Here is a 15,567-nt window from a genome sequence, read left to right as displayed (position 1 = left end):
GTGTAGACTGCACCGAGCAAGAGAGAGAAGGAAGTGCCTTCCGCTGTGTGCAGGGATCCGCCCACTTGTACTGCTCACCCAATCAAAGTCGTTTGCCAGCGTTTTTATTCATCAGTTTAAATGGTTTCTTATCAAACTTCGGCATTAAGTTGCTTCGGCTTTATATGGACCAAAATCGGGATGAAATCACTTGACTTTGGAGCGCCACAGAGAGATGTGCAATAGTTACATTTTATTTCGGAGCCATACGTACTCATGAAAAGAGCCATATATGGCTCCCGAGCCATAGATTCCCTACCCCTGGTCTATGGGGTAGAGATCTAGTTTTTTACTTGGCCATTGAGAAGTCTTTTACCCTTTGAGGTTCTTTTTGATGGCATTATGCTTTCATCGTTTTCTTTTGTAAAAATGAAGCTTTTTTTATAAGCATTTACTTCCACCAACAGATACAGTTGGTTGTTTTTCTCCATACACGGCGGTTAAGAGATCTGTGAACCATATATTTTGGCTTTCATCACGTCAGTAAAAGATAAACTTAGTTAGGTCATTCTCTAAAGATTTGTTCGAGGTATTTGATGCTTATCTCTTTGTTTTTGTAAAACCCTTTCTGGTCTTCCTGTTCTTTTCGGCAATTAGTTTTGCATCTTGTGTTTTGATTTCTGCATGTATTTCTTTGAGAAGCATGGTCTGTCTAAATTAAGCACCTGCCCTCAGTTCCACCCCTGTTTTTGCATCAATTTGCCAGCAGATACCGCCAAAGTGAAACCATTTTATTAGACACATGTTCGTGTTCTGCCCTTCAAACCTTAAAACGTGATTGTCAGTCGACATCTTTTTCTTTAAATGAAGTGTCTATGTTAGATCTTTAATGTTAATGCTAAACCTTGATATGTTGTAATCACTGGATGCTGTTTCTAAAAACAATATACTGTGGTACCACCTTATACGAGCATCTCTAAACACGAGAATTTCGATATACTAGTTTTTTAAATGAAAAACCTTTTCGTTTTACGCAGTAATATCCACTTCATGGAGGGTATCACTATAGGCAGCTTAAAACCTCTCACAGCCCGCGATAGCATCAACTTTCCAGTTTGCACATGCTAGCTACTACGGCAAAACAAAAAAAGTTGTGCTGTACGTTGATAGGTGTACGTTTGTTTAAAGTTAAGGTAACTTTAATTTTTAGTGTACAATAAGTGGTCGATCTCATACCTTTCAACCGCTGATAATCGCTCCCCTATTTATTGATTGCAAATAGTCTCTATTAAGTAATAATAAACCTTTTCACAGCAATGCGGCACCTACAGTGGGGCAAATACGTATTTAGTCAACCACTAATTAAGGAAGTTATTCCACTTGAAAATATTAGAGAGGCCTGTAATTGTCATCATGGGTAAACCTCAACCATGTGAGACAGAATATTAATAACCAGAAAATCATATTGTTTTATTCTAAAGATTTTTTTGCAAATCATCATGGAAACTAAGTATTTTGTCAATACCAAAAGTTCCTCTCAATACTTTGTTATGTACCCTTTGTTGGCAATACCAGAGGCCAACGTTTATCTGTAATGCTTCACAAGTTTTTTCACACACTGTTGCCGGTATTTCGACCCATTCTTTCAAGCAGATCTCCTCTAGAGCAGTGATCTTTTGGGGTTGTCATTGGGCCACTTATACTTTAAACTCCCTCCTCAGAATTTCTATGGGGTTGAGATCTGGCTAGGCCACTTCAGGACCTTGAAATGCTTCTTATGAAGCCACTCCCTTGTTGCCCAGGCTGTGTGTTTGGGATCATTGTCATGCTGAAAGACCCAGCCACGTCTCATCTTTAATGCCCTTGCTGATGGAAGGAGAGTTTCACTCAAAACAGCCCCAAAGAATGATAATTTCCACCCCCATGCTTCACAGTGGGTATGGTGCTCCCTGGATGCAATTCAGTATTCTTTCTCTTCCAAACCCGAGAACCTGTGTTTTGACCAAATAGGTTTCATCTGACCATAACACATTTTCCCAGTCCTCTGCTGAAGGGAGTACACATCCAGGCCCATTTGCAGCTTGCTAGAATGTATACGGATGGCCCATCTAGCAGTGCAAAGTTTGAGTCTCTTGCGGTGTATTTTGTTACTGATAGTAGCCTTTGTTACTGTGGTCCCAGCTCTCTGTTGGTCATTCACTATTTCCCACCGTGTTGTTCTGGGATTCTGGTTATCATTTCGACGCCACAGGGTGATATCTTGCATGAAGCCCCAGATTGAGGGAGATTATCAGTCGTCTTGCATGTCTTCCATTTTCTAATAATTGCTCCCACAGTTGATTTCTTTACACCAAACATTTGACCTATTATGGATTCAGTCTTCCCAGCGTGGTGCAGGTCTACAATTTTGTCTCTGGTGTCCTTCGACGGCTTTTTCGTCTTGGCCATAGTGAAGTTTGGAGTGTGACTGAATGAGGTTGACACCTCGTCTTTTATACTTATAATAAGTTAAAACAGGTGCTGTTTATACAGGTAATGAAGGGAGCTTTGTTAGACCTCGATAGAAGAAGTTAGACCTCTTTGACAGACAGAAATCTTGCTTGTTTGTAGGTGACCAAATACTTATTTTCCACTTTAATTTGAAATTTTAATTCTTTAAAAATCAAATATGTGATTTTCTGTTTTCCCTCACATTCTGTCTCATGGTTGAGGTTTATCCGTATTGACAATCTTTTCAGTAGGAGAACTTGCACAATTGGTGGTTGACCCAATACTATTTTTCCCCACTGTATTTACTCACTGCAAAAAAGACGATGTAAAATACAGTGACAATATTAGCAATCTATGACGACGTTGACGTCAGCTACCAGTGACACAGATGTTACGGATCAGAGTTTTCCGTTAAAAAATTGTTATACGACACAAACTAAGTGTAAAAAAAAAACTAAGAAAAAATGGGAAAAACGCACAAGTTGACAGGTATGCCATCTCCGTGACTTCTCCTTGCAACCGTCCTCGCCCTCGGCAGCACTCGCACACACACACACACATTCGTTATAGCGCTCATAAAAAACTAGCATTTTATTTCGTTCATATCATCTTATTTTTATTTATTTTATTTTTTTTAGTTACTATTTGAATGAGGCTTTAGTGACCAGTAAGTTGTGTTTTAAAGCTCTTTATTGTTCGTCTTATAATTTTTGGATGAACGTCCAATTAGTTTTTAGTTATGTCATATCAGGAAAATTCGCTGGTTACACGAGAAATTCGAGCTACGAACACGATCCTGGAATGAATTAAGCTTTTAAGAATAGGTACCAATGTAGCTCAATAATTAATTTTAAATAGTTTAAGGATCCCGTTTTGGGGCTACTGCATTAAGTGATATCCAAGAAGTCGCCATCGCAGATGTGACAGGAGTGCTGCCGCCTCCTCTTCTCTGTGGCCTTGCTGCAAGCTATGCGTCACGTCTTATTTATCTCCCCTCTCTCAACTCCTTGCAGAAGGGCCCCGTGGCCCCGGCCGTGGCAGTGGCGGTTCCGCAGCAGACCCCAGCGGTTTCCACACCCCAGGCGCCGCCGGCCCAGGCTGCCTCACAACCCCCGCCCCCGCCGCCGACGCCCGTTGCCGTGGCCTCTGGAGCTCCTGTCGTCTCCCAGGTTCTTGCACTGCAGAATCCTAAAATATAAATATATTTGCAGTACTCTCTGAAATGGAAAGAGAAAATGCTTAAGCAGATCCACTTTCTTCAATTGCTTTATTCCAATTAAAACATTTGTATTTATTGCTATTTATTACTGATATATAACTAGAGTAATCCCTTGTTTTTTGTGGGGTTGCGTTCCAAAAGAAGTTCACGATAATCAGAACCTGCAAAGTAGAAAACTTTATTCATTTCTTTATTAATTACTTTATTATCTATAGAAACCAAAGGACAAACCCAAATTACAGGCTGTATCAGTTGTTTAACAAATGAAAGTACTGTACTTTGTACACTTATTTTTTTAACAAATAACTTCTGTACTGTCAAATTATAATTTCAAAAATAAACTTTTGATCTAGGACACGTTTTTACTTCATATAATACTTTGTCGCCATCATGTGCACACTATGGAATATTGCATTTATTTGCTTGTTAAAAGAGCTATGATGGACGCAAAAAACAAATAAACAACAAAATATATGTCTGGAGCTGCTAAAATATATGGAAGGAAACATACTTTCTTTCTTTTTACATTGAAAAATGTTTAGAATGTGTCCTATTTGTGTTTCTACAGAAACCATATATTTTTCCATTATTTCTTTTTGATAAAGCGCCAGAGAGCCATTAGGCTCCAGAGCTAGTTTAGCAGTTCAAGATATAAATCATGAAAGCATATTTGTCGGCATTTTGGCCCCAGCTATGTTTTTTTTTTGTCGTTCCAGAGTGTTTTGTTCACATGATGGCTTTTAGGGAAACTTGAAATTGAAAAACATTTGGTCATACGTAATGAATATTTGTCAAGCTATTTTTCATATGTGTACAAATCTGACCGCCACATCAATGACTCACAGGTAAACGCAAGTAGAAAAGGGGCAGAGCGACTGTAAAGCCAATCAGAATGCAGAACGCAATGCACGATGAAAACCTACAGAGTAACGAAACCGTGATAAGTAAGCCACAATTCAGCAAGGTTTAGTAGATTACTTTAGTCGTTAGGAGTACGTTTAGCTTGCTATGATTTGAATTTTCATACATATTTTAAAGGAATTAATTCCTTTGTAATTTTGCAGCCATCCCTCTCATCATTTCTCACTGTTTCTCTCTCCATGGTGCGAATCCTGTCACAGCTGCCAGGAGGCTGGCTCTGTCACAAGCCCCCCCAAACTCCTTTTGCAGCTGGCCGCAGACAAAGGGTCTCACACGTGCCCACGCACGTTTGCGTTTGTACATTCACACGAGGAAATCCAACCCAAGGACATTTTTAAGCATGCACAAGCACATCAAAACACACAGGCATATACAGAAGTCAAACTGATGCTTTGCAGAGCAAACTGCAAGATTTGACAATCTACAGCAGTGATATTGAACGTATTTTCACCCAGGGCCACATAAGGGTAACGGCTGTCTTCAAAGGGCTTCAATGTAACTTATAAATGTACCGGTAATTAAATATAATTGGTATGTAATTCATGATACTCTTTTATTTGAAGTAACTCTGAATTTGTGAATTATTCAACTCACAAATATTACTGTTGCATTAAAAAAATGTTACCTCACATATCTATAGGTTTAAAATAAGTACGGACGCTGGCCTTACTTATTACGTACGGAATAGGTTCCGGACAATCGTTAGTAAGTTGAATTTGTTCAGTTGCTTCAGTGCTATATTTTGTATGTTTAAGGTTTGTATAAGTATTTTTAAAGCTTGTATAAGTAACCTGTATTGTTTTTGTACTAAAAAATAAACATTTCAGAACATAAAATGCTCTATAAAGATAAATAAAGTTTAGTTTAATTTACTTGGAAGATGCGCGTCAAGCGGTCCTCCTCTGTTGTAGAAAGTAGCTGGAAAAAAAAGCGTTCCTACCATTTTCTCAACCGCATCAAGCTTTCTTATTCCTCTTTCATTTCAAAAGAAACGGCTTGCCTCTTCTCTACACTTTACACCAACCATATTGAATGGATGCACGAGATATTAAACAATAAAAATGTCAAAGTTCTTAGCGCGCTGGAGATACAGTATGGAATGTTTACATACAAACTCTGAAGACGAAGCGGATTTCTTCTTTGGGGTGGATGCTGGGTGACCTCTTACAGTGCCACACGCCGGTAGCGGCGGAAAGAAGCACTACAGTACTGTCCTGTACTCGGAAAAAGATGCACACAATACAAAATCTAACTTACAGCAATGTCCGGATATTTTTGGATATCTTGGAAAACATGTTCGTATGTACCGTTTTTCGTAAGTCGAATGGTCGTGTGTATGGGAGCGTCTGTATATTGATACCTTACAAACGGGCTCCTCGAGCTACGAGAAATTTGAGATATGAGATCTCTTTCCAGCAAAGATTTTGCCCGACATACGACAGAAAATCCAAGTTACGGGAATTTCCAGATGTTACAACAAGACATTTGTTTATCATCTTATTTATCCTATTACTGTATTTTTATGTTCAATTACCATGTGAATGTCCTTCAATGATCAGAAAGATGTGTTATATTGCTCTTTCGGCTTAACTTGATGTTTTTTGGTGATGGAAACGGATTAATTGGTTTCCCTTGATTTCATATAGGGAATTTTCACTCCAGCTATGAGCAATTCCAGAGACGAGCACAATCCGGAAACAAATCAATGTTGAATGGAGCGGAATCACTGTATGACAAAGTAACAGATGTTCTTGGACATTTTTAGGATCATTTATTTCTCAATTCCACTCATTGGCATCAATATAGAAATATAAGAGTGTAATTGGGGCGAGCCATCACTTCGCGCATATCGTAGTTGACAGGCATTGTGGGAAATGTAGTATTAGTCAAAACACTTTTTGGCCAATTTCTTTCAGACGCTCAGGATCCTTAAGCTCCAGCGGGCCATGAGTTCAACACATGCGCACTAGAGCATGATAGTCAATAAAAGGAGTCACCAACGATTTTGATTTTGGGTGCTACATCTTTGTTACAGATTTGTGCAAAAGGCAACCAGAGCATGTATTTATGAAATAACAACTGTTATCATGTAAATACCCTAGTGTTATTATGTTATTACTAGGTTGTTGTCATTAGGAGTGGTGCTAAACAGGTTAACTAAACCACAAATGCGTTGTCCTCAAAAAGGGCACTTACATAATTGACTTGCCATAAAAATAGTATTTCAAGTAATTTATGCATTCTTTTCTAAGTTGTTGTTTTTAATGTGACAGGAAATGCAGGAGAATGTAAAGAAATGTAAAAACTTCCTGGCCACACTCATCAAGTTGGCATCGAGCAATTCCCCGTCACCTGAAACCTCCAAAACCGTCAAAGCTCTGGTACAAGACCTCCTGGTAAGAAAACATAAGATAAGTACACTCCCTTATACTTGCTCTTCGTTTTGACTAGGGTAATTCAAATAGTTCATTTTTCTTTTCACCTGTTCTTTTTTTGTTTGGGTTTCTAAGCTTTTTCTAAAATATCCCTATTGGCCACAAGATAGTGGTAAGGTTCTGTCTAATAAGGACATAAGTTCATTGTCAGGGTCTGCGTCTGACATCATTGTTAGGGTCTGAGTCTGACATCAACTAGGACTTTATATTTTTCTATGTCAAATGATACTCTGATCTCCACCTACCCCCATGATTGACTATTTAAATACAGTACAGTTTTTTTTAACCCATAGAGCTGTTAGTATGAGAATACAATATTTGTTATTTATTACGTTTTCTATTACTTATAAACTGGAGATCAAAATGAGAGAAAAATTAAAAAAAAACTTATTTTGAAATGATATCCTCTTCTCTGTTCACGGTTAAATGACATTTTATTGTGTCCATATCATGGTACTACGAGACTTTTTTTCACAAAATAACTAAAGGCGTTTCATCCAAAAATATTTTTCAGAAAACGCACTGATCAAAATTAGAGAACAACTATGAACTTGTCATGAAAAAAAACTGAATGTTTCAACAGTCAGCAATTACAGTATGTAACAATTGTTCTGCAAAGATGTCATCATATTGTTTAATTGAACAACATCGAAGAAACATTGCTTTGACACAATGAATGGGTAATGCTAACATAGCAGTGTAAATTAATTTTCCCCTCAAAAAACTCAAAATATAGCTGTTAGTAGCTGAACCCCTGGTAACAAAAGTGAGTACACCCTTAACTTAAAGTTCTGAAGATTTTCTGTGGCCACCACGATTTTGCAGTACCACTTTAATCCTTCTGGTCATGGATTTCACCAGAGCCTCACTAATTGCCACTGGCATGCTCTTCCACTCCTCCATGACAACATGACTGAGCCAGGGGATATTCAAGATCTTGTGCTTCTCCACCATCCGCTTGAGGATGCCCCAAAGATGTTCTATCGGATTTAGATCAGGAGACATGCTTGGCCAGTCCATCCTCTTTACACTTTTCCTATTTAGAAAAGCCTTAGTCATCTTAAAGGTGTATTTAGGGTCATTGTCGGGCTGGAACATTGCCCTGGGACCCAGTTTCTGGAGGGAGGGAATCATACTCTGCTCCAGTATTTCACAGTACATGCTAAGTTCCTGTTTCCCTTAATTAAATGCAACTCCCCAATTCCAGTTGAATTAATGCAGCCCCAAACCATGACATTCTCAACACCATGCTTGACTTTCAGACAAACATTTTGTACTCCTCACTTGGTTGCCTTCAAACATACTTCACACCTTCATTTCATTTTATCTGGGCCAAATAAATTAATATTTGTCTCATCCTACCGGAGGATATCTTTCCAGTAAGCCATGCCCGTTGTTTGTACTTCTTTTAATTGTGTCAAAGCGATGTTTCTTCAATTATGTTCTATTAAACAATATAATGAAATCCCTGCAGACATGTGAAGGGTGTGCTCACTTTTGTGACATATTGTAGTAAGAAGTGTACAGTCCTCCACTGTGAATGACTTTAGCACATCTTCGGCAAAGGATAGCACCAGTCTCTCACTGCTCTGGTGTGCTGTTGGTCTAGTTTTCTTCAAGCCTCTTCCACAGTTTGGTGATTGTAGTAGGTTTCTTTACTGTAATTTTGTCACCAAGGATTTTGAAGAGGTTCTCTGTTGGGTTGGTATCAGGACTCTAGTCATGCCATTAATTCAAGGTTCTCACCTTCAAGGAAATTCTTGTTACATTCTTGTTACATGGATCATTGTCCTGCATGAAGATTGCAGGCTTAATGGGCGAACCATGTGCTGTTGAAGAATGTTGTGATACGCATTCACTCTGCCATGTAGCTGTACAAGAGGCCCAACTCCTGCTGCCCAAAACATGCCCCGAACCATAACACTTCCTTCTCCACCTTTCACTGACTTTTTTACACACTTTGGATTTAGTGTTTCTCCAACGTGTCGCCAAACATATTGCTTTTTATCAGACCCAAATTAATTGAATTCGCTTTCATCACTGAAGTTAACTCTGGACAAGATCTCCTCTGTCCACACAACTTGCTCCTCACTAAAGCTCAGTCTAGCTTTTTAGATTTTTTTACGAGAGGTTTGGTCACTGCAGTGTGGGCCATCAGTCCTATATTGTTAAAAAGTGAGACAGATCCTTACCATGTTCAGCACTGAACTGGCAAGCAATTCCAGCTGCAGTGTGGAAACGATTACCCATTGACAGTGACCTGTCCTCTTTTGCATTTGTCTTCTGTGAATGACCAGCCTTCTAGGGTAACTTGAATCAGATAATCAAGGAAATTAACACCATCTGCTAGATTCTCACAATTAAGGGGGAGGCACCTGTAAGCGTTCATTTTTGGCAAAATGCAGTTTTTTGTTGAAATGCTTGATCCATTTTGTGAAAAGGTGTTGTAGCATGGTATAGACATAACATGATGTCCTTTAACTGTTGAGCTGTTAAGACTGTATTATTTCAAAATAATTCAAGTTGTTCTCTAATTTTGATCTTCAGTGTATGGCTCTGAGTTAGCTTTGCGCACTAAGCACATCCAGGCTCTAGATGGTGCCCTAAACCTCCTTGTTATTTTCTGCCCTTTTTGGAGGATTTGATAACTAATGAGCAGTGCCTACCTGGAGGGGACAGCACTGACGATGTTCACATGACTTTTTATCTCTCATTCGATTGTGACGAATCGTTTTTGGTTGTGTGTTGTGTTAAAAAATGTAGGATGCCAAGATTGAGCCAGAGGAATTCACTAGTCGGCTGCAGACGGAACTGAATTCATCACCACAGCCTTGCCTGGTGCCCTTTCTTAAGGTGGGGACCCAAATAAAGTTCATTTTGCATTGATGTTGCAGTGGATATAAAACTATTTACATTCTGTACAGCTCCCAATTATTATTTTTTTTATTAAGGATTTGTTGCAACCAGGAAGAGAGATAAGAGTTCACACCTTCTGTCTGGCTTGAGACCAACTGACCATCTTCTGGTCTTTTTTATACTTAATAGCCTCTTTCCATGCACTATGCATCGAGCCACACAAAAGGGCCACCTATAGGGAAGTGATTATCAAGTTTACTTGCCAATGACCATATAAACTTGAGAGTAAATCGGGTAAAAACTATTTTTTTAACTTTATCTGTAAAGTGGACTCCTCGATTGCTTGGATTCTGCTTGAATTGGACCAATATACTTTTCTTGATTGCTTAAAATATTTTTAAGGCTATAGGTTATAAATATCGAAGCAGTGGTTTTGCGCTATTTATGTTTTTGACAAATCAAAACTACTGAAAATGCTTAAAGAACTACCATTAATCATCTGCCAACCCGGTTCCTCAACTCTAACCCCTGGCAGTAGAATTCCCAGTGCTAGGGCTATGATTGGGTAAACCTGACACACACACTTACACATAACCAGCCTCTGGCCTGATTTCTGACTGTGTGACAGCGAGCCCTGCAGCCGTGCCTGCACGTCGCCAGAAGGTTTTTTCAGCCAAGCATGATGAGCGTCACGTCAAAGCAGTCGAGCGCCTCAACCGGCTACAAACACATGTTGTCATGCAATGTTAAGTTGCTAGCATCCAAAATTTTGCTTGGAAATGTTTTTGTGTGAGTGTGCATCTATAAATGCATTCCTAAAAAGACACACTGAAAACTAATAAAAGCACTTTGGTCCAACTGATAACATAAGCATAACCACACATACAGTACTTATTATTCATCCTTTTTCCCTTTCTCCCATCCATCCACCCATCCATCTGCCCTTTCTCTTATCATTCATTTTTTCCCCTTTCTTCTATTCATCCATCCATCTGTCCCTTCTCTTTTCAATCTACACCCTCACTCATCCATTCATCCATCCATCCATCCATCAATCTGCCCTTTCTCCTTTCAGTCATCCATTTGCCCTTTCTCCTATCCACTTATTCTCACATCCATCCATCCATCCATCCATCCATGCATCCATCCATCTATCTCCTATTTTCCCTGTCCATCCATCCCTCTGCCTTTACCCCTGTCTATCCATCAATCTTCTGCTCTTTCTTCTATCTATTTTTCCATTCATCCATCCATCTGCTCTGTGTTCGATCTATTTTTCCATTTATCCATCCATCTGCTCTTTCTTCCAATCCATCCATCCATCCATCCATCCATCCACCAAAACAACAATAAGGTAGACTGATAAATCCTTTAATAATTTGAACAACGCAAAACAAATTTAAGTGAGAGTCGAGTAATTTTTGCCATATAGCTGAATGTTACACGTGATATCATTTAACACAACATGATAAAACTGCGTGTTTATAGGAGTTATCAAATCACAGATATCACATTTTTCTTTATTTGATATTTTTGATTTTTTTTTTCTGTCCTGAGCTCTGTTTTTTCTGTTGTCCATCAATTTACAGAAAAGCCTCCCTGCCCTGCGGCTGTCTCTGTTAAACAGTCAGCAGTCCCTGATCCAGCCACCGCCGCAGGGTATCAAACCAGTAGTGCCCGTCACGGGCGGGGCGGCCGTCCACGTTCGTCCGGCCAATAGCGTCGGACCCACCACAGGGACTGGCACGTTGCCCCACGGGATGATGGGCCATGCAGCTGCTGCAGTATGTGTAATCACACATAACACGAGTGTACAAGCTTGCAACATGTGAACGTGTATTGAAAGTGACAACAAAAAAAGTGTTTTTTTGCAGAAACTTGAAACTGAAAGTTAAACTGATGTTTGGTTAAACTGTTTTATTTTTTTAGTTTGTTTTCGAAAGGTTATGTTTAGTTTTATCTTGCCCCAAACACAAGGTTATCCCCTTATCGTTTCAATAGCCTGCGGACGAGCCTTTCGACTGTTGATAAACAAAGAAGTGTCTTCACAAGGTCAACATTCACTGAAATACATCATGCCACATATCATTGAAAAGGTCAAACTCTTGGAATTCAAGATATGATAATAATTTCAAAATCTACTGTCCGTTTGTTTTAGTCTATATCAACATACCCGAAAACTTTAAAGCAGGCATAGCTCACCAATAATGTGCGCTGATAGTCCGCTAAGCAAACGATGCTTCACATACATGGTCTTTTATCAGGAGAGTCCAGTGAATCCAACCGAGTAAAACATTAACTCCAAAACACATGATAATGCAGACCCCCCCCAAAAAATCTGCCTAAATAGCATTAATGCAATGTTTGACATTTCCCTTTTAAAAGTAAACAAAACTCGTGAGCTGATTTCCAATATGGCCGTTAGGCTCACTATTGGACAATTGCAAGCTTTTTTCACGGTCCTTAGCCTTCCATAACCTACAAATGCCTGTATTGAGAACGGGGTTGACCTACTTTAGTTTCAAAAGTCTTCAGCAAGTGTGGCTAATCGGTGATTGGCTTCTGGAAAGAAAAGTCAAACATTTACAACTCTTTCACAATGTGTGAAAATTGGCCAAAGTAAAATACATGGTTGGAGAGGTTTTAGAGCTGTAAACTGGTCGTATCAGAATGGCCACTTTCGTAAATGCTTTGACATACCTTTAGATGTTAACTGTTTCAGATTGTGATCAAATTAGACATGGGACCAGATAAGGCTTCATGCTATTGTCCGAGCTGTTTTTGGGCTAAGATGCCCATGCTACATGTCTTTGCAGGCATGGAATTCCAACTTATATTACTCGATGTTAGTCGCGCTTGCAGTGGTTATTTCAGCTTTGGACAAAACATTAGAGTGTTACCTTTCAAAAGAGACCAAGACCGTCCATAGTCTCTAAACGGTTCAAGAACAACATTTAACTTACTTTGGGTACATGTTGGATCGGGATTTGAAGGGGAATTTTACAGGATTGTTAAAGTGTTTAATAAATTGAAGTTTGAAATAATGAAAATAATCTTTATTAGTTGTTGGCTTATATTTTATGTTCGTACATTATTGCCACCCCCTGGCTTCTATCAGCAATGCATATAAGGTATTTGCAAAGCATGGAATAAGTCAACATGGTTGGATAGCCAGCCTGAGCTACTGTTTAATTTTAACAGGCACACTTGAGATGGCATTACGCCTCTGGTGTAAAAGGGCATTGTATCCAATTTTCAATAACTATTCCTAAGGTGCGGTTGAAGCTTTTAGCACCTGCAATATGGAGCCAAGTGAATTGCCAGCCAGACTTATAAACTTTATTCAACCCACTGCTGTATTGCATTCACATGGATCTGTGTCTGTGTGTGTGTGTGTGTGTGTGTGTGTGTGTGTGTGTGTGTGTGTGTGTGTGTGTGTGTGTGTGTGTGTGTGTGTGTGTGTGTCTGTCTGTCTGTCTGTCTGTCTGTCTGTCTGTCTGTCTGTCTGTGTCTGGAGTGAGATAGTGTATGCCCTCATTATGCAATTGTAAAAGTTGGGGTGCAAGGGGCTGAGGGCAAGGGAGGTCAGATTGGTCTTGTCCGGCTGGAACCAGGCTTCTCCCTTGTCTTTCTTTCTCGCACACACACACTTGGGCTGTATCTTCTCCAGATATTCCTCCCTCCATTAACCAGGAAGGGTGAAGCAAGGTAACTAGGTCAGCCCCGGGTCAATTTTAAAGCAATGTGCCGGCCGCAGTCCATGTCCGGAACATGCCTCTGGTATTGCTCTCCCTCCCTTTCTTTCTCTTTCTCTCGTTCGATCACTCGCTCATCTCACGCACACACACTCATACAACACAAATAGACAACATAAGCTATCACACAAGACATAGCAAATTACTGCCTGTGGCACAGCAGCAGTTGGTTGAATTAGGCCAAAAATGTGCGCTTGCTTTCCCTCTCAAAAAAGTAGAATGGACCAAACCACTGCCTGTCTAGAACCCCTGTAAGGGCAGTTGAAACTATTTTCAATGTTTTTTCTATTTTTCCAATAAAAAATGTTTTAATGTTTTTCCATATCTGTCATTTAATCCCGTTACGATGATTATAATTTAAGTCTTTGTTGAATTATATCAGTACACAAGATTGGATAAACAAAACTGTCCTAATTTTCACTTCTACCTTTCTGACCTATCAACCAGTTGCTGCAGTCCAACATTATTGTCACATTTTTCAGTGAGACAGTAGATAAACCTTTGATCGTAAATGAGTAAGTATGGCAGTAACTGGAGTGCTCTTGGATACTTAGTGGCACTTTAATCAACTTGCTTTTGTACTGTATACTATTTAAGGTTGTTTAAATTATGCAGTGTTAAATTAATTGCATAATTTATGCTGGGGCGCGTCAGGTTAAAAAAAGAGGAAAGTGTTTAAGATCCTAATTTATAAGATAACTCGTACTGTAGATGCTCTAATGTGAAACAATGCAGAGAATGATGTGTTTTAACTACTCACTTGACTTTTTTTGTTAAACTTGGTCCCAGTTGTTGTTTCTCCTCTTATGTCTCGCTGGGTGACTGAAGGTGTTTTCTGTCCTAAGTGAATTTCAAGCCCAAGGTGTCCCTCTGGGAAAAATGGCCTTTGCTTCCATGTGTGCGTGTTTTTAAGCTTTTTTTATTTTACCCTTTTGAACAATAATATAGCATTTGTCAGAGAATGGAAAACAAGGTGAAAAAAATTGCAGTAAGGAGAAAAATACTAAGGAATGGATGACTGAGCCTGAGGCGTGAGCCTTGATACTACATAGCAAGGAAGTGTTTCTTAGCCCACCATTGCTTGTCCTCCTTCTTTTTCTTCTGTTTGTTTTTTAGCTGCCATCTTTTTTTATTGTTATCAGGGTAAAATCCTATCTGGAGATGTATGCTAGGTTTATCACTTCTACGCAAATTGTCATTTTCCACACAGATCAACACTGTAGATAAAACAACAAACAACTAAACAACCAACCAATGCAATTAATCAACAAACCTGAAAGCCAACCAACATACTGATCGACCATATAACTATCGTACTAATCAATATACCAACAACTTAACAACAAACAACTTACTGATTTTGCAGCCAGCTAACCAACCCAGAAGCTCTCAAACCTACTGTACAAGCCACCATATAACAGCAAGTTTGACACCAAAACTCTAACCAAACCTAACCCTCACCAATGAACTGAATGACCAACCTATAAAACCACTGATTAAATTACATTTTTCTTTCCACTGATCATCATACATAAAGTTATAATGCATTTAAAATCGACAGCATTGATAAACAATTGACAAAACACTAAACAAGCCAATAGATACAACATAATATGACCAATGCAATCAACACTGAAACCTACCATACAAACCAACCAATAACCTAACTCACAGTAACAACCACCCAATTTACCAAACAAAAAAAAAAAACCAATATAAAAATAAATCTACCAGCCAAAACAATCTGACAGAAAATTAAACAACAAACCTGTAACCAAACTAACTGAACAACTAACCTAACAACCACTGACCAGACGTCTGAGCGACCTGTGGAATATTTGCTTTTAACCAACCATACAACCAATTAGCCTCCTGCCATCCAATCGTGTGTCAGCCCAACTGATTCAAATTA

General features: G+C 39.1%; 1 protein-coding gene across 3 annotated transcripts in view; it reads left to right on the top strand.

Annotated features, from left to right (window-relative positions):
* The window catches only part of LOC148367201 (transcription initiation factor TFIID subunit 4), a 156,047-nt gene that overhangs the window by 13,152 nt on the left and 127,328 nt on the right, over positions 1–15,567 (top strand). For all 3 annotated transcript variants that reach the window (XM_088334024.1, XM_088334023.1, XM_088334025.1), the window contains 4 exons: positions 3,483–3,638; positions 6,883–7,005; positions 9,808–9,897; positions 11,490–11,684. In XM_088334024.1, the coding sequence (XP_088190150.1) occupies positions 3,483–3,638; positions 6,883–7,005; positions 9,808–9,897; positions 11,490–11,684 (564 nt within the window). The remainder of the gene's footprint in view (positions 1–3,482; positions 3,639–6,882; positions 7,006–9,807; positions 9,898–11,489; positions 11,685–15,567) is intronic.

This window comes from Urocampus carinirostris, chromosome 4 (genome assembly GCF_059441175.1).
Source record: "Urocampus carinirostris isolate Australia breed hairy pipefish chromosome 4, RoL_Ucar_1.0, whole genome shotgun sequence".
NCBI classification, from domain to species: domain Eukaryota; kingdom Metazoa; phylum Chordata; class Actinopteri; order Syngnathiformes; family Syngnathidae; genus Urocampus; species Urocampus carinirostris.
The sequence above is the reverse complement of the archived record's forward strand: the minus strand, read 5'-3'. Positions and strand labels throughout refer to the sequence as shown.